Below are 26437 nucleotides of genomic sequence, written 5' to 3'. Positions count from 1 at the left end.
ATGCCAGGAATTTTCCTGATTTATGTCCCCATTGATCCCTTTCTTTCGCAATTCTATTGAATGTTCGCCTAGTATCTTGCTCCATAAACTCCTTTAAATTGTCTCTTTTCATCTCCAGGGCATGTTGGACTTCCTTATCGAACATTAAGTTTTTTTTTTTTTTTCTAGTTCATAGATTTCTTTTATTAGTATATTGGAAATAGTTTTTGTGCTGTAGGGTATTGGGTTCGGATTAAAGCGGTACCTGCCTCCTAAATGTCATGGCAAATATATAAAAAGAGAGAGAATGGGGGGCTGGAAGATTTTCTTGGTACCAATAGACACACAGCAGATCAAAATAAAATAAAATATTTTTTATTACAAAAATAGCAGCAAAGCAAAATAATTATACAAAGTAAAAATGTGCATTAACAAATTTTGGTTCTAGTTACACCCTTTTGCTCTGACTCAAACGTGTTATAGTCTGTAATTACATGCAGGATAGGATACCACTATACAATGGTAGGAGCACAGCTTGGCAGTACTCAACAAGTTTTGCGTTTACCCGCTTCTTCAGGAGTTTGAAGGGTGAGACACCGAAGCATTATTTTAAAATAAGAAAAGATACAGTTAGCAATATAAGAACATATAGAAATGTACAAAATATAAGAATGTACAGTTAGAGGTAGGCTGCTAGAAATTATGTCTGGGCACTTACCACTGGGTGCATGAACAAGGTGGAAAATGGGCCAAACAGACAAAAGGTGCCAATACAAGTCTCCCAGGTGAATGTGAAAGTAGGCAAAAGCAATAGCTATCTGTATAAGTATGTATGGTACATATAGGAAAAAAAATCAAAAACATTGTGTTAAGTTGTATCATTAAAAAGACATCTTATAGACAGATATAGCGTGCATAGATGGAAAAGCACATACCCCTCTACAATCTACATTTTCACTTTGTATTAATATTTTGCTTTGCTGCTATTTTTGTAATAAAATATATTTGATTTTATTTTGATCTGCTGTGTGTCTATTGGTACCAAGAAAATCCTCCAGGACCCCCCTCCCCCTTTTCCTTTTTTTATTAGTAGGTCCCTGTTCTAGGTTCTCTGTTTTTTTGGCTCCCGTAGATATCAGAATGCCCCATGCCTTAGCCTCCGATACCTCACCCAATTCCTTTAATTAAAAAAAAAAATGTTCTAGTTCTTTTTTTTATCCTTTCTTCCACTTCCATATCCTGTGATAAATCTTAATTTTTTTTCTCCACACGTTCCTCTTTTTTTTTTTTTGGGCTCCCGGTAACCTCATTGTCACAACTACTAGGGCATGATCCAATTATCGTTGCAATCTTGATAGTTGTTTTTATTACTGACTCCAATAATCTATGTTCTACCTTTATATAATTGATTCTGGATTAAGACTCATGCACGGGGGAATAAAATGTGTAGTCTAATGTTTTTGTGTGTTGGACCCTCCATAGATCTATTATTTTTTTTTTTGAAACAATTTATTTTTAATTCTCAGAATTTGTTGATTTTTTTTATCCCCCGTGCATGTGACGTATTGTCTATGTTTGGGTTCATACTAAAATAAAATCACCTGCCATGATCACATAACCTTCTTTGAAGTCCATTCGTTTCCCCATTATTGCTTCTAAATACCCTGTTGGGTTTCTATTAGGACAATAAATGTTTGCCAGTGTGCATTCTGTGTTAAATAATTTCTCTTTCAAAAAAAAAACCTGCCCATCCGGGTCTACCATCCTATCATCCAGGGTGAACTGTATATTTCTAGCCATTCCATTGGCCACTGCCTTTGCTCTTTTTGTTGTTGAATCCCCATAGAACCAGGTATCTTTTGAAAATAACTTGTATTTGATTCATGAGATAAATGCGTCCCCTGAAGGAATATTATCCCCACTGCATATTGTTTAATTTCTTTTACTATTTTATGTCTTTTCCCAGGTGAGCTTAACCCACACATATTATAGGTTATAAAATATATTTCTCCCATCCTTGGTCTCTATCCAGCCTTCTCCCTCCCCACCCCACTCCTTCCTCCACATTAAAACTCTTTTCTCCTGACGAGACTCTAGTGAGGGAGAGGGGTGGTTGACACAGAGAGCAATCTACAAGGTTTAAGGATCTCTGATGATGTTTCTAAAATTCTTGTTAGAAGGTTCCCTCCCCCTGCTTCCCCCTAAACCCCCCCACCCCCTCTCTCCTCCTACTCAACCCCTATAACCCAGAATTTTGGGGATTGTGGCCCTCTACTGGCCTTCTGGTCGATTGCCGGCTTATCCATTTTGTTGATGCCTGCTTTTCAAACCTTTCCCCTTGAGGTGGAACTCTGTCCCTGAACGCCGATTTGACACAGCGCCCCTTCTGCTTAGAGGTGCTGTATCCTACCAACTCCTAATCTAGGCCTCCTATTCTATATCTATTGCTTACTTCTCATGCCCGTCGTCTTCTTGCTAATGTTTCTGATGCCAAATCTGCGAATATCTGGAGTACTGTCTCCTCAAATTTCACCGGATTTGCTTTTTGCTATTTCTCCTAAATTTGCTCTTTGTCTTTCGTAATACTAGAATCTTACGATTACGTCAAATTTAGGTGTTTTCTGACCTTGTGCACTCTTTTGATCTTTAAAGTCTCAGCAGCTGCCGTTCTTCCAAGTAAGGGACAAAACACTTTCCTTATTATACTTCTTAGATCCTCTTCCTGAGATGTTTCTGGATTTTTCCTTCTGTTTTGGTTCTCTTGGTCTTCCATTTTATACTTCATATTTCTTTGTTCTATCTGTAGTGTTTCCATTTGTGTCTTAAATTCTTTTATTTCTCTAGTGTGGTCATCCAGTTCACCTCGGTTTCTTCTACCCGTTTTAGTATCTGGCCCAGATCTCCATGTAACGTTGCCATATCTTTCTTTAAGGACTGTTCCAGTTTAGCAAACATATCTGCTAACTCTGTTTTTGTTGGAAGCGGGGCTTTAGCTCCCTGGTATTCTTCAATCTCACTTTCGTTCTGTCGACCCTCTTTTGATGAGTGTAAGCTGTTGGCTCCCATTGAAAGCCTATCCTGTCCATTTTTATTGGTCCCAGCCAGTTGTTTTCCACAGGTTCCTAACTGTTTTTCCGGTGATGGACTATCTTGTTTACCATCATGGATCATATATTTTTGTATTGTACCTGGGCTGGCACTTATCTTCGGGGGGGGGGGGGGGTGTTACCCTGCTCCTTTCAATGCTTTGCTTCTCATTATAGGCTTAGATCACTCCTTTTTTTATTCCAAATCCCCTTTTCCACTTTTGCTCTGTGCACTGTCCGTTTATTTTTATAGGGGCATTTGGGGGGTTTGAGGTAGAAAAATTAACACTTATAGTTTCCAGAGCGATCTTCTATTTGATAAATAGAGGCCCCTAAATCCAATGCATTAGCTTTACTGCATTTAAGCTTCAGTGCTCCCTTATTCCCAATCCTTTCCTCCCTTCCTTCCTCCACAATCTAAAAACCTATGTCCTTGAAGTCAAGGTTCCTATTTTTTGTTTCTTGCCACTTTATATTATCACTTTGTCCATACTTTAGCCCCACCATTAATAAATACGGGATCAATCCTACTCAACGATATATCTCACTTTTTTTTTTTTAAACTGCAGAACCACAAAAAAAAAAACAGAAAAAAAGAGAAATAAAGAAAAGAGAGAAACCCACTGGTGGGGGTAGGGAAGTGCCGCTCGTCCCAGTCCTGGACCGATATTATGTCCTCCCCGATGGGTTAGGACACTTTGTAGTACTGTTGTATTGTGTTCTGAGTTTATATTCTGTTGCTGGTTGGAGGCCTTTGCACTGTGGGGCCTCTGACCTTTAGAGCTGCCGGCTAGCTGTAGGTTGGGTTCAATCCCTCCTCGATTCCCAGCACCTGCGGGCTCTGGCGATGCGCTCTCTCTCTCTCTCCCCCTCCCTTTCCATGGTGGCTGCTCGCATCTAGCCACGCTACAAGCTCTCACGGTACTTGAGGAGGGAGTATTCAGGAAGCTGGCTTGTCTGCCAGACCAGGATCCTAGCTCCCTGCGTCCAGCCAGGTGACTCGTCCCTCCGCCGAGCTATCAGGCACTTGTCTCCCCCTCCTCTCCCTCTTTTCCCACTACGGCACCAATGCGTCTCTCACACACCTCCTGCGCCCCTCGTCACCGGCGACTCTGAGCAGCTCCAGGCCACTCCCGACTCTCTGCTCCCCGCTTACTGGCTACTGAGTGTCCGTTCTGCAGGCTGGCACAAGCTGTCACTGGATGTTTCATGTAATTGGCTAGAGAGGGCTAGGGAGGCAACATAGGAGTGAGGGCATGTAGGTCGGTTACTCGTCTATTGGGGTAGGGAGCTCCTGGAATTAGAGCTGGTTTCTTTCCGGCGCCATTTTCAGGCTCCTCCTGTCCTTGAGCAAGGGCTAAATTGTAATCACACCTCAAGCTGAGAATGAAGGTTACCAGTTATGTTCTGCTTTTACTCCTTTTTTTTTTTTTATACTTTTTTTACTTGCGATCCTTTATTCAAGCCCCCAATATCTTCTAATGCCAGCATGCAAGCAGTGTATCTGGTGTAAGCTTGGTAAAACCGTCTGAGCTTTACACAGACTGGGGATGACCTGTAATGTTGCTTCGGGGTACTGGATCCTAAATGGGCACTCACCCTGGCACTTGGTTCAGTCTACTGAGTTAAAAGTAGGGTTATGGTTCATCACTATGGAGCTCAGTCCCTGATGACCCCTCACTGTAACCATGGAAAAAGTATTTGCAAAGAAGTCATTTAGTCCTATAGTTGATACTGTCCTCTCTAACCCAAAGAAACATTTCACTGTTGCTGTTGATGGTGTTCCTTTCAAAGATTCCTCTGATAGAAAATCGGAGACTCTCCTAAAGGCTCTTTTTATTCTTGCCAGCCCAGTTCTGCAACCAGTTATCTGCAATTTCAGTATGTCAAACTGAAGCTAATCGACTTGAACAATGAACAACCAGCAAGACCCTGTAGTTCAGAATTGTGCTGTTATGGAGAAATTACAGCAATTTCCTTACCTTTCTGATTTTTTTGTGTGAATATCTTAGAACTTATCGTGAGACACATTTCCAGAATCTTTCTAATCTTTATTCATATGCACAAAATCATATGGCTAAAAGCTTGGACAGCTAAAGAAAGGCACCTCACTTGTATGCTTTTCCAAGCAAGACATCTGTTTGGTGAGGCACTTGATTAGGTCATCAAAGAGGTCACAGGTGGGAAGGTTTGACTTCTACAGCGGAAAGCCCCATAACCACCCTTCTCAGGGGCCCCCTTGCTCCTCCAGCTCTTCCTTTCAGCACAAGGCATGGCCCACCAAGACCACAGAGCCTCCACCAAAGCCTTCTTCACAGTGAAGGGGCACCCACACTGCTAAGAATATGGAAACGTCTGTTATAGTTTGCTTCTACCTGTGTCACAAATGTCCCAGTTCAAATATCACAATTTGAACCTATCGGGGATATCCCCTAGAGTTGGGGTCGGCAACCTGTGGACCACGATCTTCCAGTCAATCACAGGCAGGTGATCGCATGGTGCAGGACTAAGCAGAGAAACTACTTACATAGATGCAGTCCAGCCAGCGATGGCCTGGGAGGGAGAAGGTGGCCATGGAGGCATCAGCCAGCCGCATAAGCCGATGCTTAGTCTCTAGTTCCGGCTGCACTGAGAGGCAGAGTGAAACGGCACTCCTCCTCTTACTCTGGAAGCAGGACCCACTGCAACTAGCAGAAGCTTCAAGTCAGTTACACTGGGATCTGTTGTGCACAATACTATCTGTATGTGCAAAATAGCTGCAACCTGTCCATCGCGATCTACCAGTGGACCGTGGGCAGGTTGCCACCACGTTCCCTGCTTTGCTGTCCGGCGCTGGGTGCCGCTCCAGGGGGGGGTGATGAAAAGGGGGACAAGAGGTCATTACTGTGTGGGGGCACAGGACACTGCTTCGGGGGACAAAGGACACTACTGTGGGAGGGATTAGAGGGGCAGAGGACACTACTGTGAGGGGTGATGTAAAAGGGGGGACAGAGGTCACTATTGTGGGGTGGGGGGGACAAAGGACACTACTGTTGGGGGGTGAGGTGAAGGGAGACAGGGGACACTGCTGTGTGGGGGTTGATGTGAAAGGGGGGCAGAGGTCACTACTGTGGGGGGGGGGGGGGACAGGGAACACGTGGGGGGCGTGTGATGTCAAAGTGGGGTAGAGTAAACTACTGTGAGGGATGCTGTGAAGAGGGCAGAGGTCTCTTCTTTAGAGAGTGATTTGAAGGTGGGACTACTGTAGGGGGTGATGAGAAAAGGGGGCAGAGGAAATTACTGTGGGGGATGATTTGAATACGAATTCAAAGGAAATCCTTCTATGTTACCTGGATGTAGTCTGAGCCATTTGAGTATAGCTCAAGACTACTGCTTTAAAAAGACAGACGCATTCCCTGTTTGTCGTGTTCTCAGGACCTTGCAAAGGACACCCTGCTTTTTAAAATCCACTATCGCACAATGGATATAAAATCTGAGTGCAAGAGCTTACATTCTCAAATATAAATCTTCTCCTGTGCTTTTATGCTCCCATTCCATCAGATTGGTGAGAGTTTCCTGACCATTTTGGCACAGAGCTTTTGTAGCCCAGTTGTTAATTTTTGCAAAGTTTTACCAGGTACACAGCCTCTTCTGCTCATGCAGCTTTTGGCTGCAAGGTTCATCTGACCCTTGTTGGTGGGCCTTTTGGCATAGTTCTGTTTGCCTCATTGTTGCCCATCTTTATTATACTTTGCTTGATAATAATCAATTATGTCTGAATACTCTTCCTATGTCCTGTACTGTACGATTAGGATAAGAGGAGTTTTGACTTACCTGTAAATCCCATATCTTGGAGAACAGTACAGGACACAGGCCACTCTCCCTTCCATTCTTTGGTTTACACTCCATTGCTTGCTACAAAACTGAGGACTCACGGAGTGGGTTAGGGTTATAGTGGAGGCGCCCATGGTACTGTATAAATTTGCTGTTCTGTAGTCCAATATATTGAATTTACAGGTAAGTCTAAATGTCCTCTTTTTGTGCCTATAGCTGCAGTCACATCACTTACCTGTAAATAACTATGTCCCATGTCTGGCAGGCAGCTGGAAACTGTAGGAAGCTGGGTACATATGGATTGAAATTTGGCTGGTTCGGCAGGGACTGCTAGCATTTTGATCGGTGTGTAGCCCTGCCAATTATACATGAAGAAATTGGTCGCACACCACCAAACGATTGAATGAAGAAGTTCTTTATTCACATATAAGGTGCAAGGTACAGCAGGGTAGGATATGGTAGATGTGTTTCACACGATTTCCACATGTTGCCGATTAGACAGAAGCAAATTGTTGGATTAGGACTGTGGGAAAACCTTGTTTGATCAGTGGCTTGCAGCCAATCAGCTGCAGCACTGATCAGTGTATTCTGACAGCTCAGTGCTTGCCTGCTGGCTGAATTAAAGAAAACTGACAGTGTGTATCCAGCTTTAGGCTCCATTCCCACCAGATGTGGAGGGTGCAGCGCAGTCTGAACTCATGACAAAATACCTTGTCTCCTGTGTGCTTGATTCACACCACTGCGTTGCGGTATTATGTGGGCACGGTGCACTGAAAAAGTAGTGCATGCACTACTTTGTTTTAGTGCAGGTCAGAGCAAGGCACTGCCTCGTGACCAGTTGAACTTTATGAAATGTCTGTGTGACATTTCATTTAAAGTTCATTTAAAAAAAAAAAAAACAGTGCAGTACAGAGCAGTCATTACTGATGGAACACACCGCACACTAGCCGCTGCGTTATAAACCACAGGCTGGTGTAATAAACCCTTAAGCCTAGTATACACTACTAGTTTTTTTTCCTCCAACCCAGTGGGCTGAACGAAATAAAACTGACAGATAAGGAAAAGCCGCTGTGCTAACAATGCAATGGTAGCACAGTGATCTCCCCTTCTGTGCTATTGTGTTCTGACAGGGACAGACCACGCCCACCCCCCCCCCCCACCCCCCCAGAACTCTCCGAAAAAGGTCTTTCAATCGGCATCCGATCAGCGCTCTCAGCCAATCGGAGACCTTTTTTGGTCATACCCCTTTAACAGAACCCGCTTGGCTTCTGTTGGGCCGGCTACAGTACACACGGGCTGATTTCTATTGAACCAGTCAATGCCGCTCCCCATTCGGCTTGTGTATGGTTGTACTAGGCTTTAGGCTTCTGTGAACAGCAGCAAAAAAGATCTGACAGGGACCTGCCCCCTGCTCCCTCCATTAACAAAAGCCTATAAGTTGATTACACTGCATGTAGCATGATCTGTGAATAAGGAAATGTCTGATAAAATACAAAATTCTCTCCCCTATTCGCTGATCCTGAGTTTTTCAGTGGCCAAAAGCCTTCAAAAATATTTAGCTTTAAATATTCAATTCAATGTAACCCTTAAGTTTTTTATATGTATTTAACTTAAAAACATATTCATTCTATATATTATGTCACTTGCAACCTTTACAAGATTTGGTCAATACACAGAGGTTGGTTCGAAACAAACTTCTATCATACTACATCTATCACAATTAGCTCACACCCTCTGCTTCCCACACATTTCTATTGGTTAGCAAGGCAGCCCATAATAGTAATGGGCCAATAGAAATGTAGAAAGCCAGAGGGAGCAGACAAAGCTCCAACACTTCCAGGTAGTATTGAAGCTTTGTTTAGTGTCCTGGTGTTAGGGTGTAGAAGAGGATATTGAAAGTTGCTGAATGTATGTGCAGATACCTCAGTGTACTTGCACTTTATTTCTGCTTACAGCTTTTCCTAATGTTTTTATTGACTGACTGTCTTTTTAAAATGCATTTAAGTATATTTTGGAGGAATACAAATCTGAATATTTTACTTGTTTTGAGAGAAATAAATGGGCAACTAGTGCAGCCATTTCTTTTTAAAAAGGCTAGCAACCTCGCTATTTCAGGGGCTTAAATTAAATATAAATTAAATATATGCCTTCCCTCTATTGAATATTATTCCTCGGCTGCTTTGCAGGATCGAGTCCGAGTGTATGCGAACCTGTTTCAGTTTCTGGCAGATTCTCTGTGGGTCCTTTAGATCCATCTGGATCTTCTGTTGCAGTGACTGGTCCATCATCCAGCTTCTGTGTTTCTGTTTTTGACGGCCTATTTGCTTAAAGCGGAGTTCCGGCCACAAAAAAAAAAATCCAATGAACATACCCCCGGGACAGTCAGGACTAGTGCATTCCACAATGGATAGCCTCTGATCTCTCCCGGTTCGCACTTACCTGTAAGAAGAAATACTCACTTTTAAAATTTCTTCTCCAGCTTTGCCATCTCTGTTGTGGGCAGCTGAAGCCAGCGCGATCCTCTTCTGCGTCCTCTTCCGTGTCTTCTTCTCCCAGAATGCGCCTGCACCGGCACCTCTCGTCACTTCCGGTGCGGCGCCGTATTCCTCCACAGCTTCTGGGCATGCCCAGAAGCTGTTTAGCAGGGAATGCGGCGTTGCACCGGAAGTGACGAGCGGGGCCGGTGCCGTCACATTGATTCCTGGGAGCGATGACGTTCAGCTCCCAGGAATCATTGCAAACCGGAAGTGACGGCGCGGGCTGCGGCCGCCGAGGGAGGAAGTGGAAGAAAGGTGAGTATTTCTTTCTACAATAACAAGGTAAGTAAAAAAAAAAAAAAAAAATCCTAACTATCCATTTCCTTTTCAGGTGAAGAAAAGCAAGCGGATGGCCACAAAATTGATTATGTCGATTTTGTGGCCGGAACTCCGCTTTAAGCCTAGTCTTGAAGGACAAGGGCTTGATGGACTTGAGCCCCAAACGTCTCCATTGTCAGAAGTTAACTTCTCATATAGTCTATCATCGCACCTGGAAGGCCTGTTTTGTGTGATGTGAGCAGGGGAATTTCCACCGAGTCAGGTATGGATTAGTAATTGGCCTTGAGCACCCTCAAACGTCAGATTCTGGCCTTGGCTGTCTTTTTTTTCCAGTGTTTGCTGGTCGTTCACTCCATGGTAAAGGCCTTTGTATAGAGGGTTACTCACATAGTTTCTCCCAGATACCCTCTGTTTTTCCCATGAGATCATCCTGGTCTCGCAGCCCTTTAAAGTCCTCCACACCTCTCATGCACAAGGTTGTTTTGCTTGTTGCTGTTGCCTCTACCAGGCATGTTTTGGAGCTGTTAGCATTATTGTGCAAGGAACCCTTTGTGGTACTGCACAAGAATAAGGTCGTCTTGAGACCTAGGGCCTCCTTTCTGCCCAAGATGGTCTCTTCTTTCCCCCTTATTAGGATATCCTCCTACCCTCCTGTCTGAAGCTTGCCAAAAAAGGTGTATCTCCACTGTCTGGATGTGGTTCATGCTGTGCAGGTCAGCTACAACCTAGTTTGGGCAATGGGATTGCCTTGTCCTTTTAGGAGGCTCTCGCGAGGGGCTGCCCCTTGTTCCACCATTGCTCGGTGGATATGACTGTTCCTTGTTTAGGCCAATTGCTTGAAGGATAGGGGTCCTCCCTTTCCTTTAGGGATGAACTCCACTAGGTTTGTGGGTGCCTCCTAGGCTTTTCAGGGTCAGACATTTGCTGCCCAGATTTGTAAGGATGCCACCTGGTCTATTCGTGGATTCTACAGGTGGACATGCATGCCTCCACTGATGCTGACTTTGGTCATAAAATGCTTCAAGCTGCTGCTGTTTAGGTTGGGGTTCCCCTCTCTGTTTTATGGGCATGTTGTTGTTTTCTGTGTTGCCAACCTCAATGTTGTATTTTTTTGGACATCTGTCATCTATAGCTTCAGCTGTGTCCTGTACTGTTGACTTGCCTGTAAAATAATTTTCTTTGAGTACAGTATAAGACACAGGACATCACCATCTTTGTATCCTTTTATTCCCTGCCAAAAACTGAGGATTGTTGGGAGTAAGATGGGTTATATGGGGTCCTTACAGCTCTGCTTGCCAGTGTCCAATTGCCTGAAGTTAGCAGCATGTAACCCAGTCATCTATGGCTTGGTCAAAAATCTATTTTTTTCTTAAGTTTTCTGACAAAAGTGTAGTGGATATACACTATATTGTCAAAAGTATTGGGATGCCTGCCTTTACACGCACATGAATTTTAATGGCATCCCAGTCTTAGTCTGTAGGGTTCAATTTTGAGTTGTCCTACCCTTTGCAGCTATAACAGCTTCAACTCTTCTGGGAAGGCTGTTCACAAGGTTTAGGAGTGTGTCTATGGGAATGTTTGACCATTCTTCCGAAAAGCGCATTTGTGAGGTCAGGCACTGATGTTGGACAAAAAGGCCTGGCTCGCAGTTTGCACTCTTAATTCATCCCAAAGGTGTTCTGTTGGTTGAGGTCATGACTCTGTGCAGGCCAGTCAAGTTCCTCTCCTCCACCCCAAACTCGCTCATCTAGGTCTTTATGGATCTTGCTTTGTGCACTGGTGCGCAGTCATGCTGGAAGGGGGCCATCCTCAAACTGTCTTGGTATGCTAATGCCTTAAGAGTTTCCTTCGCTGGAACTAAGGACCAAGCCCAAACCCTGAAAAAAAAAAACCCACGCCATAATCTCCTCTCCACAAAATCATTTGGAGCAGTCAACAAAACAAGGTACTTAAATACATGGATGAGTGAGTTTGGGGTGGAGGAACTTGACTGGCCTGCAGAGTCCTGACCTCAACCCGATAGATCACCTTTGGGATGAATTAGATCGGAGACTGCGAGCCAGGCCATCTCATCCACATCAGTGCCTGACCTCACAAATAGAAGAAAGGTCAAACATTCCCATAGACACACTCCTAAACCTTGTGGACAGCCTTCCCAGAAGAGTTGAAGCCGTTAGAACTGCAAAGGATGGGCCAACTCAATATTGAACCCTATGGACTAAGACTGGGATGCCATTAAATGTCATGTGCCTGTAAAGGCAGGTGTCCCAATACTTTTGACAATATAGTGTATGTCTAAAGGAGTTTGGCCATATTTGTTTAAGGTTTACTGACACACAGGATGTAGAACATAATCTGGGTTCAGTTCAAAGTGTTGAGAAATTAGGTGACAGGATGGGGTGCTTACAGTTCAGATGAATAAAAATGGACGTTGTTCTTGGCAAGCAAAATTTTGGTGAGGTAATAGTTTATACCCCAGTGAAACTTTGGTTAGTCATAAAAATCTGAGTGCTGCAGATGTGTTTATACATTATATTAAAGCTGCCTATAGATACAAATTGGGCTTGGTGATTGTTGCATGCCTGTAGTGTAACACAAATTACAACTGGCTGACTGCTCTGTTTTTAAAATGTTTTGGTGTGTCAGCATTGTACCCAGTATGTTCTCTGTAGTCAAAAAAATATTTCCCAGCTATAAATATGCATAACTTATTCAAAATATCCATATTGTTCCTTTTATGTAGGGTTCCGGCCATAGAAGTCCAGAGACTTGCAGCAAGTCAGATAAAATGTTGAAGAAGGGAGTGTATGACAAGGTAAACTTGAGCTAACTTTTTTCTCAAGTATTTTATTTAGCAGAGCTTGCAATATTGTTTTTTGTCTTCTGTTTCCCTTTTTTCTTTAGGCATACACAGATGAGCTGGTGGATTTGCACAGAAGGCTGATGGCTCTGCGAGAGAGGAACATCCTGCAACAGGTGTGTGTGTTCATATTCTTACAGCATGAAGCAGGGGAGGAGAGCTCTGTGTGGAAATCGCTAGATTGGGTTATCATATATCTGTATTTATCAATTAAAATTATTAATTGTAAAATAATTCTGTTCTGTCTGTTAGCGAGAGGGGGAACTTTATCTTTTGGTCTTAGCAAAATGTAATTTTCTCTCGTTCATCCATATAATTCTTGACCATTGGGTTATGCTGCCCCCTACAGGAGTAGAACACTAGGCAGGAAAAAGCTTTACCACGCCTACACACTCTGCTATAGGCTCCTTCTGCCTAGTTTAGGAGTAGGACCTAGTTCCCGGCTGGGACTTCGGTCTTAGCTTGTCTTTTTTTATTTTAAAGGGAACCTTTGTTTAAAAATGAACTTTTTTAGCTAGTTATAATCCTGAGAGAACTGCAATCCACAGCTGGCCTGGGTTACAGACTGGATATGCTAGATCTCGAAGTTCTCCCAGCCCGGCCAGTGAGCGTGTGCAGTTTATAGCCCAGCGCTAGGCCTCGCCACGATAGAGCTCCAATGGACGGGGGCTATCCCGTGAGTGAAACACCTCGCTGGGACACACACGACCTGGTTTGCCCTGAGTCGCAGCATACCCCTTGGCCATCAGCACCCCCACCTCGAGTGGAGAGGTAGTCTGTCCGGAGTGGCGCCCATCCAATGTCGTCGGTATGGTGATAAGTGTCCCCCCGTAGCTCTTGCGGTCTTGGGATGGACATGGGTCCCTCCTTGGGATGGTCGGACCCGGGTTCCCTTCCATTCCCCCAGCTCCTCTAACAGTCACGGTGGTCTTTTGGCCCCAACCTACCCCCTCCCGGGGTTTGGTAGGAGCTGGCTTTGCCACTTGCTACAGTATGGGGGGGGTGGAATGCGGTTGCTGCTGACCGGGCTGTCCGGATCGCAAACGGGGGTCTTTGAGCAAGTTCCCGGCCCCCTGGGGATTAGTGACTGAGGCAGGGATGTCTTTTGAGCTCCCTGCAGCAGTTAAAGGCCTTGAGGGGGAGCGGATGTTTCTATATTCGTGGGTCTGCCCCTCACGTGGCTGGATCGGGCCGAAGATTGAGGCCGCGGCTGCTCGGGTACCATGTCAAGCCTTCTGAAGTGCTTGACTGAGCTGACCGGCGGATCACCTCACACGGCCGGATTGGGCCCAAAATTGAGGCCATGGCTTGCGGCCTACTTGCGGCTGTCCGAGTACCATGTCAAGCTGTCTAAAGTGCCTAACTGAGCTGACCGGCGAATCGCCTCACACGGCCGGATCGGGCTGAATATTGAGATTTCGGGTTGCCGCCTACTCGCGGCTGTCCGGGTACCATGCCAAGCTGTCCGAGTACCATGTCAAGCTGTCTGAAGTGCCTGACCAAGCTGTCCGGTGGATGCCGACGGATCACCTCACGCGGCCTGGATCGGGCCAAAAATTGAGGCTGCGGCTTACGGCCTACTGGCGGCTGATGGAGCTGGCTGTCTGAGTGACTGACCAAGCTGTCCGAGCTCCTAACCGAGCTGTCCGAACTGCTGGTAGAGCTGACGGCAGACCCGCGACTGGATTGGGCCCCAAATTTAGACAATGGCTTTGGGGCCTACTCGAGGCAGGCTGACCGAGCTGCTAACTGGGGTAATAGAGCAGAAGATGGGCATCTGCCCTTCTCCCCCTCCTCAGGGAGGTGGAAATATGGACTACCTGGTGCCCCCCCCCCCCCTGAACCGGGAGGGTGCCGTGGGGACATTGTTGTGTGGGATACTCTGCCTGCGCATCTGCAATAATGGTACCCACACATGTTGTGGCTAAAAAGCTGGTCTGCGGATCAGGCTTCTAAAAGGCTCTACAGATCTCCCCTTTACAGGGGACCGCCTATTTGGGTCTTTGTTGGAATCCGCTAAGGGCAAGTCACCACGTAATAGACGGGGCCTTTATTTTTCAGCACACAGGTGGCCCCTTCGTGTCCTTTGGCACGTGGGAGAAAGGACCTATGCCATTTAGGTCATCTGGGGGTTCCAAGAAGACGTGGTCAGGTAAGCCGAGCACAGGCCACTCGAGATCTGCGGACGAATCTCCGTCTGCATGAAGGGATGCCCTCACCCGTATCTGGAATAGGGGGATGTCTTTTTTTCCTGTCCGGAACCATGGACCTCCTTGATTCATGACAAATGGGTCCATGAGCTGCTCCGATCGGGTTACAAGATCGAATTCAGGTCCCGACCATCGGACAGATTCTTTCCGTCCAATCTACGCCTATCTTCAGATCAGTTAAGGGATCTACGAGAGGCGGTACAAGATCTGCTGTCGCAAAGGGTGGTTGTGCCGATTCCCTCTCGGGAACGCTTTCAAGGGTTTTATTCAAACCTGTTTACCATTCCTAGAAAAGAAGGGAAAGTGCATCCTATTCTGTACCTCAAGACTCTGAATCGCTTTGTGCAGATACAGAGGTTTCGAATGGATTCCATTCACCAAGTAGTGGCGCTCCTACACCAAGGGGACTTTTTGGCCTCTATCGATATGGAGGACGCAAATCTGCACATCCCTCATTACGCTAGACACCAGCGTTTTCTTCGCTTTGCTGTAGGAGAGGAACATTATCAATTTGTGGCGTTACTTTTTGGTCTCGCTTCCGTCCCCAGGGTCTTCACCAACGTGTTGGCTCTGATATTGGCATTACTGTGACAGCGGGAGTTTGCGGTACTGGGGTACCTGGACAATCTCCTCTTGGACACTATGATTCGGTTGACTCACAGCACAAGGAGTGCTCTTCTGTGGTGGCTTCACTCGTTACCCCTACGCCAGGGCAAATCCTTCCTTCTATTGTATTGGACCGTGAAGTGCTTGGGCAGCCTGTTTGTCCGGGGGTCCTGGACCGTGGAGGAGTCCAGGCTGCCGATCAATATTCTGGAATTCATAGCGATAAAGCTTTAAAAATTTGCCTGAGTCACTGGTGAATCATCTGCAGGGTTGTCCAGTTTGGCATCAATCGGACAATGCCATGGCTGTGGCTTACGTCAATCATCAAGGGGGCACCAAGAGTGTCCTGGTGGCTCGGGAGGTGGCTGAGATCCTGAAATGGGCAGAAAATTTTGTTCCAGCCCTTTCTGCCGTGCATATCCCAGGAGTGGAGAACTGGCAGGCAGATTACCTGAGGAGTCAGGTGTTGGATTAGGGGAAATGGTCACTGCACCCGGAGGTGTTTCACCTGCTATGTGTCCGGTGGGGGACACCCGACGTCGACCTGTTAGTCTCTCGACTCAACAAAACGGTACAGAGGTTTGTAGCCAGGTCTGGGGATCCTCTGGCTGACGCCACAGATGCTCGGATGGCTCCTTGGGGTCAGTATCGGCTGATTTATGCGTTGCCTCCACTTAAGCTCCTGCCGAGGATTCTGGTGGCCTCGTCAGTCTTGGTATGCAGATCTGGTAAGGTTGGTCGCCGATGCTCCTTGGAAACTTCCTCTCAGGGAAGATCTGCTGTCTCAAGGGCTGATCTTCCATCCTGCTTTACAGTCACTGGCTTTAATGGCTTGGCTGTTAAAAGCCAGGTGTTGAAGGACAGGGGTCTTTCTGACTCGGTGATTCCTACACTGTTGAAGGCTGGAAAATCTACCTCCCGGGAAGATCTATCTCATGGTGTGAATCGCTGAAATGTGAATCCTCGCTTTGTTTCGGTGGCTAGGATTTTGGCCTTTCTCCAAACAGGGATTGAACAGCAGTTGGCCTTTGGTACTGTCTGTTCTTCAAAAACCTCCCTTTGAGAACATAAGGGAGATTCCTCTGCTTAGACTCTTACAAAAGGTAGCCTTTTTGGTGGCTATTACCTCTGCTCGCAGAGTATCTGAATTGGTGGCACTATCCTGGCGTTCACCTTATCTGGTGGTCCACAGAGATAAAGTGGTACTTCGACCTAATCAGTCGTTTCTTCCTAAGGGATCGTCTACGTCTGCTGTGAACATATCCAGATGGATCAGGCAGACAGTGGTACAGGCTTATTCACTGAAGGGTCATTTTCCACCTTTCCCTGTGAAGGCGCATTCTACTAGGGCGCTTCTTGGGCTTTTCGCCACCAGGCGTCAGTGATACAAGTTTGCAAGGAGGTAACTTGGTCATCTGCGCACACGTTCACAACATTCTATAAAGTAGATGTGTTGGCATCCTCGGATGCTTCTTTTGGCCGCAAGGCTTTGCAGGCTGCTGTTTGAAAGAGACTTTTGTCTCTTTGATGGTGTTTGTTCCAGGTGAGCTCCAGTTGTTCCTGGATGAGCTCCATGTTCAATGCTTGGCTAAAATTTTAGCCTTTTTCGTAATTACGTTCTTTTTCTGCGTTGTTTTCCCACCCCTCATGCAAATACTGCTATGGTCAAGAATTATATGGAGCTGCGCCTGTCGCTGAACGATTGAGAAAACTGTATTTTTGACTTACCGTAAAATCCTTTTCTCTGAAATTCATTGACAGACACAGCCCCCCCCCCCCCCTCTATCTTGAGTGGGTTGAGGTTTTTCCTCTAAGCACTGCTTGCAACAAAACTGGAACCTATAGCAGTGTGTTTGATTGTATGCCTGCAGGGACGGCCCCATTGGCGTGGTAAAGCTTTTTCCTGCCTAGTGTTCTACCCCCGTAGGGGGCAGCATAACCCAATGGTTAAGAATTATATGGAGCTGCATCTGTCAATGAACTTGAGAGAAAAGGATTTTACTGTAAGTCAAAAATCCAGTTGTTTTGAGTAGGTTTCCTATTTTGATAAACACATGAGACATGGCTATAATTCCATATAACCAGGGCCCCCGATAGGGGGGTATCACTGGTCCTCCTGTATGGGACCGAACAGCAAAGGTATCAGTGCGGCAAGGCAATTAAAGGATACACTGTGTCTTTTTTTTTCTCCCTGCAGCAGCCGAAAGCCGGTTTCTCTCCCTTCCAACAGCTGCAGAGGCATCCTTCTATAATTGCCCCACCACATTGATCTCCTTCCCTGTTCTGCTGACATCTGATACTCCCTGTGTATGTACCCCCTCCCCCCCGGCTAAAGCCCCACTTGTATGCCATGGTCCATGGAGCTGTGGGGGGGACGTATTCTAGGTGCAGAGGTGTGAAAGCTGCTGGATTGGGGGGGGGGGGGTATTCTAGGTGCAGAGGGGTGAGAACTGTGGATGGGGGGTATTGTAGGTGCAGAGGGATGAGAGCTGTGGATAAGGGGTATTGTAGGGCCAGAGGGATGAGAGTTTTGGATGGGGGGTGTTCTAGGTGCAGAGGGGTGAGAGCTGGGGATTGGGGGTATGCTAGGTGCAGAGGGGCGAGAGATGTGAAGGGGGAAGGGGGTATTCTAGTTGCAGAGGGGTGAGCTGTGGATGGGGGGGGTCTGCTAGGTGCAGAGGTGTAAAAGCTGTGGTTGGGGGAGGGGGTATTCTAGGTGCAGAGGGGTGAGCTGTGGATGGGGGGGGGGGGGATCTTCTAGGTGCAGAGGTGTAAAAGCTGTGGTTGGGGGAGGGGGGTATTCTAGGTGCAGAGGGGTGAGAACTGTGGGTGGAGCTATTCTAGGTGCAGAGGGGTCAGAGCTGTGGTACGAGTGGGTATTTTTTAGGTGCAGAGGGGAGAGAGCTGTTAATTGGGGGGTATTATAGGTGCAGAGGGATGAGAGCTGTGGATGGGGGATATTCTCTGTTGGGAGGGGTGAGAGCTGTGGTACGAGTGGGTATTCTAGGCGCAGAGAGGTGAGAGCTGTGGATAGGGGTATTCTTGGTGCAGATGGGTGATGTTTGTGCCTGCTAATAATGATTTTAGTGTAAATATTGTTTTTTGAAATTTTTGGGGTGTGGGGCCATTTCAGGTAGGCTGTATGGAGGCCCTTGATTTCTAAAGACAGCTCTGCATATACCACCAGCATCCATGTTGTTAACTCTGTTCTTTGCAGCAGACCCCTTACCTCCATTACAGTCATTTTAACTTCTCACACTCTCTAAGCAACTATCTGCATCTTACCTCCACCTTTTCTTGTTTCTGAGCTGGACATTGGCAGATGACTTAACCACTTTACCACCGGAGGATTTTCCTGCTAAAAGACCAGGGGTTTTTTTGCGATTTTTTTACTGCGTGACTTTAACGGACAATCGCGCGGTCGTGCGACGCTGTACCTAAACGAATTTCACGTCCTTTTTTTCCCACAAACAGAGCTTTCTTTTGGTGGTATTTGATCACCTGTGCGATTTTTTGATCACGCGCTATAAACAAAAAAAGAGCGTAATTTTTGCAAAAACAACAATATTTTTCACTTTTTTTTATATGAAATTCCCCCAAAAAAAAATGTAAAAATCAAAATTTTTTAAAATTTTCGGCCAATTTGTTTTACGCTACCTATGTTTGGTAAAAAAAAATCGCAAAAAGCGTATTTTGATTGGTTTGCGCAAAAGTTATCGCGTTTACTAACAAAGGGAAAGATTTTTGTCATTTTTGGTGTTTTTTTTTTTTAACGAGTAATGGCGGCGATCTGTGATTTTTTTTTGCGGTACTGCGACATTGCGGCGGACAGATCGGACCCTTGACTGACATTTTTGACACTTTTGGGGGTACCAGTGACATTACTGCAGTAATCAGTGCTATATATATGCACTGTTACTGCAAAAATGACACTGGCAGGGAAGGGGTTAACAGTATTGGACAGGGAGGGGTTAAGTGTGTCCTAGGGGCGTGATTCTAACTGTGCAGGGACAGGTCTACTAGTGTAAAAACAAAGATCAACAGTTCTACATAGTAGAACTGTTTGATCTTCACTTTTACACAGGGAGAACTGACAGGCGGCTTGTTTACATAAGCCGCTCTGTCTTTCTCCCGCTGTACCGGCGATCGTAGTGTGACCGGCGGACATCGGGTCCGCCAGTCACACTCCAGCACTCCTCCGTGAACGAGCCGAGGCGGGCGCGCGCCTCAGCGGGCGCGCGCCCGCCCGCTATTGGCTCTGGAAGGAGTGACAGGCGAGCGACGTAGACCTACGTCACTCTGCCTGGCCGGGGCCGACTGCCGCAGTAAATATACTGTGCGCAGTCGGCAAGCGGTTAAGTAAAGCACTGGATTTGCCATGATTAAAGAAAAATGCAGTAACCACTGAGTGTGACACTGGTGCTTGCAATTTGAGAAACTCTAGGATTTCTAGAAAATATTCCACCCATTTGGCAGGTGGTAGACACTTAACTGACAGTTTTGGAGTTTCTTGACAAGTTGTAATATATTGTGTGAAACCAATTCAAAATGCAAATTTAAAGCCAATGTTTATGTCATTGTGTGTGCTTTTCCTCCTCAGATCGTTAATCTTATAGAAGAAACAGGCCACTTCAATGTCACAAACACAACTTTTGACTTTGATCTTTTCTCATTGGATGAAACAACTGTTCGCAAGCTACAGAGTTACCTAGAAGCTGGTGCCACATGACCCTGGGGTGGAAGGGAAAGTATGAGCGAGAAGAACATGCTGTGGGCTGTGTATTCTTGACATAAAACCCTTATTCCTTGACGTTACCATGGTCAGTGCACATTTGGAGTTGATTGGGCTGAACCCAGCAAATAAGGATCATCTATTCTGGATTATTCCTGCAGTGCAGTGTGCTGCATTTTACGAAGTGACATCTTTTACCAGAAATTTTAAACCATATTTTTTCCCATTCACACTACATCTTTAAATCTGCACTGAAGACACTACAGCTTCTACAAGTTATGTAAGAGAGTGGTGTAGAAATGGTTCGAGCTCCAGTGCTCAGGCACCTATGGCAGTGCATGCTTTTATGATGTCTTTAGAGAATCGGAGATGAAATAATTAGAATGCTTCATTTACAGGTTTATTAATGCAACTTTGTTTTTCTTTAGAAATCTAAGAGACATGGTCTGTAAAATTTAGCAATATTTGAAGTTTTCTATCAGCTTTCATCTGGAGCAATCTGCTACCAGTTCATGCTTTCCAGTTCAGAGCAACCAAATGATTATAATTTTAGGGAAGAACAATCGAAAACCATTTCAGTGCCAGAAAAGCATTTTAGCATTTCAATGTCAATGCCACTTTTAATCTTTTTTTTTTTTGTCACTGGAAAATGGGAAACCGATTGGTGGAAGGTGGATATGTGTAGTTGAAAGCTGCTGGAAGGCTCCAAATTTGTCAGAAAAATGCAAAGTGTGTGGCCAGCATTAATGATCTTTGGAGACCAGAGTTGAAAAACAATGGGGTGGATTTACCAAAGGCAAATAGACTGTACACTTTGCAAGTGCAATTTGCTTCAGAGTTTAGCAAATGAGGGGAAGCTCTGCTGACTTTCATCATCCAATCAATTTTTTATTTCCTTGCATGTGATTGGGTATTCTTTGCAAAGTGAAGACTCGTCTCATTTACTAACTGTGCAGGTGCTGCAGAGCTATTTGCCTTTAGTCAATCCGCCCCAATGTCTTAGAGGATATCTGCAGATGTGTATGAGCGTGAAAAACACATGTGCATATTATATATATATATTGGCAAACACACTAATGGGTTTGTTTAATAATTTGCAATGATCAGTGTAGGCAATAACCAATGGCAGCCAATCAGAAATTAACTTCTGGAAACTTAGGTTGGAAAGAATACTAGGAGCTAAAGTCGCAATAGATGGCATGTTTTATCAACACAGAACTGTTGGAATGTCTGTTTAAATCTGATTGGCAGCTGTGGACAACACCGACTGTTCTTATTTTAGCACATATTGAGAAGTGAAGCCATCTGTGTAATTTTACCTGTGTGGTAAAATTGTATCTTTGTATTATGATGCTGTTGCTCCGTATTTAATCTCCAGATTTCCTGCCGAAAGCATGAGTCGCCCCCCCCCCCCTCCCCTCCCCCAAGCAGTTTAATACAGGAGTAATCTGTATTCTTCACTGTGAATAATCTCTGGTAATGCCTCCTCTTTTACTCTCTCTTGTCCACGTTAAGTGTTTTGTATACTATTCGCGATGCAAGTTAGGTGGAGATTATACTATTTATGGTGAGCAAGGCACGATAGAGCACTGGCTACACTCAGCTTTGGAAGCATTACGGAACTTTGAATCTGTAAGCTGTATATTATATATATTATATATATGTATGTATGTATTTTATGTATAAGAGGGCCTGAAGAAGCAGTTACCCTTTCTTTTTTTTATTTTGATGGTTAAGGGTGGAACAAGGATTTTTTTTCCTTTTTAAATCATCGTATGTCTTTACCATACTATTTTATTTTAGCAAGTGATTCAAAATTTGCAAGTTGGAAGTGATTTTATGCCATTTAAAAGTGTAATTTATAAACATGACATTCTGTTTTTGGAAGGGCTTTTTACGTGTTTTACCATTATTTACTTTGTGGACAGCAGAAGGAAGTACAGGCAAAAAATGCTTTGTGTGGGAACCAGAGTAATTACATAGGACACTGCTGACTCTCTTGGTTCTAGCAGGTACCCCTAGAATTCCCAGCTTCTTAAAGGGAAACTATCATGTATTTTCATGATACATATTTTGATTTGTAACCTTTTGAGCGAAAGGAATATTTGACTTGACTTTCATAGTTTTACTTGCCGTGCTCTTTTTATATTACGTATACGGATTTGTAAATGCTCTTTGTTTTGGTCATTTCTTTAGCAGGGAATTTTGCCATCCCCATTTAGTGAGTCATAACTGGGCTTATGGAAGGATCATAGTAATTTTAAGATTGCATATTCTAGCAGCAAAGGCCTTCTTTTTTTTAAAAAAAAAATGTTGCTGTCCCCCTTATTTAGCTCTACTTACATTGACTGCATATCAGTATCAAATACTGCATTTAAAGCAGAACTCCAGTCTGCAGCAAACTATATTTTTATACTATTGACCCCTTCACTTTTTCCTTCCCTGTATGCTGTACAGTTTTCTTCCTCTCTTTTTTTAACGTTTCAAGGTTTTCTACCTTTTTTAAAAAGATGAGCAGACATCACACCTATCTAAACCAATACACACAGTTTTGCCTAAATGTAAATGATAGAAGACCATAAACCTAGTTACCATCCCATAAGCCTTACTATTTATGTATAATATTAAAACCGCACACCTGCATGTTGGTTCTACTCCCTGTGAAACACACCATTTACACATAAACGGCAACAAAGAAACCTATGGTAGTATATGTTAGCTTCAGTTCCTGGATTTAGTGTGCACAGTAGGTGAGCTTTCCATTAACTTTCTCATCTAGAAAAAAAATAATGGCTCTGTGGAAGTTGTGTGCACCGCATTGGACACAGTAACAAACACCCCTGAAACCCAAGGGGTGTGTCTTATGCCCAGTACATGCGATTAGAAATTTAGACAAAAATACTGCTTTCGAAGTGATAGTACGATAATCTGATCGTTGGTACACAGCTTTTGAGACAGTTCATGCAAAATTATCCGAAAGGACCAAACATGATACATTTTTCTCATAAGATACCAGATCGTATGATTTTCGTTTAATCGGTACAGTAAAACATTACATTACTTCTAAAGTTGTATTCTGTCATACGAGAATTTTCGTAACTCTAGTAACCTCTTAATTTATCGTTATGAGACTAGCATGCAAAAAAAAAAAAAAAAAAAAAAAACGGACGATAGTTTGTCCAATATTCTCATCGTCTGTATGAGGCTTAAGACAGTTTTTTAGGTTTGAAGGAGACTGGGTGTCTACAGACCTGAAGTGTGCCTGTGGCAATAACCTTCAGTGGAAAATGAAAGACTCGAAGAGGGAGAAAATGAAAGAGCAGGCGAAAATAAACGTTTTCCACCAAGTATATAGCAGAGGCATATGGGACAGAAGTGGATGAGACTGGAGTTCCACTTTAAGAACAGTGTAAACAATTGCAGGGCGCTCTATTTTCTGGTCATATACACGGAGATGTTTGAAGACAGTGTGTGAATTCGGTTGATGCCTAAATCTCAAGCCAAGTCAAGCTCCAATAATTACAGCTGAGGAGCTTGTGGTTACTTCATAAGTAATCCTTTCACTGTTATAACAAGACTGGATCTTTACATTTTTACTCAAGCCTGGCTGGGATTAGCTCTTTCACAGTTCAGTTAAATGTATAGCATCCTTGTTTACAGTACTCCAGATCTGACTACGGTAGTAGATGTGCACATAGAGAAAAGAGGAACAATAAAGCACAGTAATAGTGCAGCACTACTAAGCACAGCAGAGCAAGCATATTTAATATCTACCCAGAGACTTAATTTAATTGATAAGAATATTTACATGATGCAGTTTACATGTAAAAACTATAGTTTCCCTTTAAAGGATCAGTAGGAGTGACTAGTTTGGCTGTCTTTTTGAAATTGCACAGATACTTGTCAACAATACAGCCTACTCGAATATGGAACTATTAAATATTATGGTGACCAAGGATGGGAATCCTGCTGCTTGCTGCACTGACCCTTTCTGAATTTAGCAGAGGAAGTTTTTTTTTTTTTTTTTTTTGCCCAAGAATAAACCATAAGCTACCTACACTGCCTTCATTTAAACACTAGTTGTTTTAATATATGTTCATTGTTGCACTCCTTTCCAAACACTACCCTTTTTGGACCACCTTCAGACCCTCTTAGGACCAAAATGAGAATGACATGTTTTAAGTGGTAAAGGCCACTTGTTTATGTTATCGAATTCTACAAATCCCTTTTTAGGTCATTAAAAAATAAAAACAATGGGCATGTCTAGCCTTTCCCTTCCTAGGTCTTTGTGCTAACAGGACGTTGTGTACGGAAGCAACACTACAGCTATTTTAGTCTTGTCTTATCTGAAGTGTTCTCTCCAGTAGGAGAATAGTTATTGTACACATATACTGTATTTGTATGTTGTGTTTTGTAAGGGCAGACATTTAGAGTTTGGGTCTTCCACACAGTATTTGATTCCCTCCATTTTATGTCAGTATTTCTTGTCAACTGCATTTCCCTATAAGATATTGGACATCAATTAACGATGTGTCCCCTTATTGGGAAATAAAATAACCTTAAAGGTATTCTTTAAAGACCGTTAAATCATCAAGAGGTTGGAAGAAAACACGATTGCTTGAATGATGACTTTATAGACTAGACAGTACCATCTGCAGTTCCCAGCTGCATTATTTAAAGGTTGGGTTCATGTGAGACACATCACCTAAATTGACTTTTGGGTTGAAGAGTTAAATTATACTTTTAGAGCACCTGCATTTGTTCCAGTTCAGTGATGTTACATTTGCTCCCCCCCCCCCCCCCCCAAACTGCTTCTCCTCCCAACACAGATTTTGTATGTCTTGGCGATCAAGGATTGCCTTTTGGCCTTTGTGTGGATGACAGAAAGAAGCAGCAAGGGAAGGAAGAGTCTCACATGACTGTATACCAAGAGCTGTAAGTATAACTTTACCACAGCTTGCCCCTTACACCAAAACAAAGTTGTTTTGAGTGGAGCTTTTCATAGTTGCCAACAAAAAGAAAAAAAAAAGACACTTTCACATAAAACCTCTGCAATTCAACGGTTGTATTGTCTAAGACGTATTTATTAATGTATCGATCAAAATAACTTGGTTTTGAACCAAACTTGATGGTTGGAAACTGTATCGATGAAGATGCATAGGTATTTGGTCTTGTATTATTTTTATTATTGGAATTCTTGCAAGAGTTTTTATAGGAACAAAAAATAAAAATGAAGAAATTATATTTCTTTGCATGGACTTTTATTTCATTTAAATAGCTTTTACAGATAGCTAATAAATTGCATGTTCTAGTTTAGGATTGACTCAAAGCAGGAAAACTGGCTACTGTTGACATTGACCAGTGTGGGTCTGTAGAAGGGACGGAAGACTGTAAGCCCCACTGGGGCAGAGGCTGAAATAGACAAACTATATCTGTAAGGTACTATATACATTGGATTAATTAAAGGTATTTAAAGTCTTTTGATATTTTGACCTTTTCAGTTTCTAAGAAACCATAGCATTTTACAGCTATATATGGAACAAGATGCTACTGCAGCACAGCATGAAATAGAGAAAAGATTAGATGTGTTAGATTACTGTTTATTTTTAACTCAAAAACATCTAGAAGCGCAAATTGTTTCTGTAAATCAGTACCATGAAAAATTTGCACTTTACCCATAGTTCCTCCTGGAAAATAGCAGTAGCCCCCCTGATATGCAAGTGTGTCCAGGCACTAGGCAGGAAAAAGCTTTACCACGCCGATGGGAGCTGTCCCTGCAGGCATAACCCCACACACTCTGAATGGGGTTGTTTTGTCTTCTAAACACTGCTTGCAACTAAACTGGCAGCTGTATCAGAGTGTGTGGGGTTATGCCTGAAGGGACAGCCCCCATCGGCGTGGTAAAGCTTTTTCCCGCCTAGTGCCTATTCGTGATTGAAGGAGCATAACCCAAAGGTCTAAGAAGATATGGAGCTGTGTCTGTCGATGAACTTCGTAAAAAAAAAAAATTCTCTGGCAAGTACAAAAATCCAGTTTTCTCTTTAGTTCATCGACAGACGCAGCTCCATATCTTCTTAGACCATTGGGATGTCCCAAAGCAGTATTAATATGAGGGGTGGGAAGACAACGCAAAGAAGAATGTACCTCCCCAAAGGCTAAACATAGCCAACCAGGTAATATGGAGCTCATCCAGGAACAACTGGAGCTCACCTAGTAAAAACATACACCCACAAAGAGAACAAAAAAGATTCTCTTTAAACAGCAGCCTGCAAAACCTTGTGGCCAAAAGAAGCATCTGAAGATGCCAACACATCAACTTTGTAGAATTATGTGAA

At 44.0% G+C, this 26437-nt stretch overlaps 1 protein-coding gene across 2 annotated transcripts in view; it reads left to right on the top strand.

The window, feature by feature from the left end:
* MLLT1 (MLLT1 super elongation complex subunit) overlaps window positions 1–22398 on the top strand; it is an 80668-nt gene extending 58270 nt beyond the window's left edge. For both annotated transcript variants that reach the window (XM_082248217.1, XM_082248218.1), the window contains 3 exons: window positions 12438–12509; window positions 12599–12670; window positions 19971–22398. In XM_082248217.1, the coding sequence (XP_082104343.1) occupies window positions 12438–12509; window positions 12599–12670; window positions 19971–20099 (273 nt within the window). In that variant the 3' untranslated portion in view covers window positions 20100–22398. The remainder of the gene's footprint in view (window positions 1–12437; window positions 12510–12598; window positions 12671–19970) is intronic.
* The last annotated feature ends 4039 nt before the right edge of the window (window positions 22399–26437 follow it).

Source organism: Pelophylax lessonae (genome assembly GCF_965119305.1).
Source record: "Pelophylax lessonae genome assembly, chromosome: 1".
Taxonomy (NCBI): Eukaryota; Metazoa; Chordata; class Amphibia; order Anura; family Ranidae; genus Pelophylax; species Pelophylax lessonae.
The sequence above is the reverse complement of the archived record's forward strand: the minus strand, read 5'-3'. Positions and strand labels throughout refer to the sequence as shown.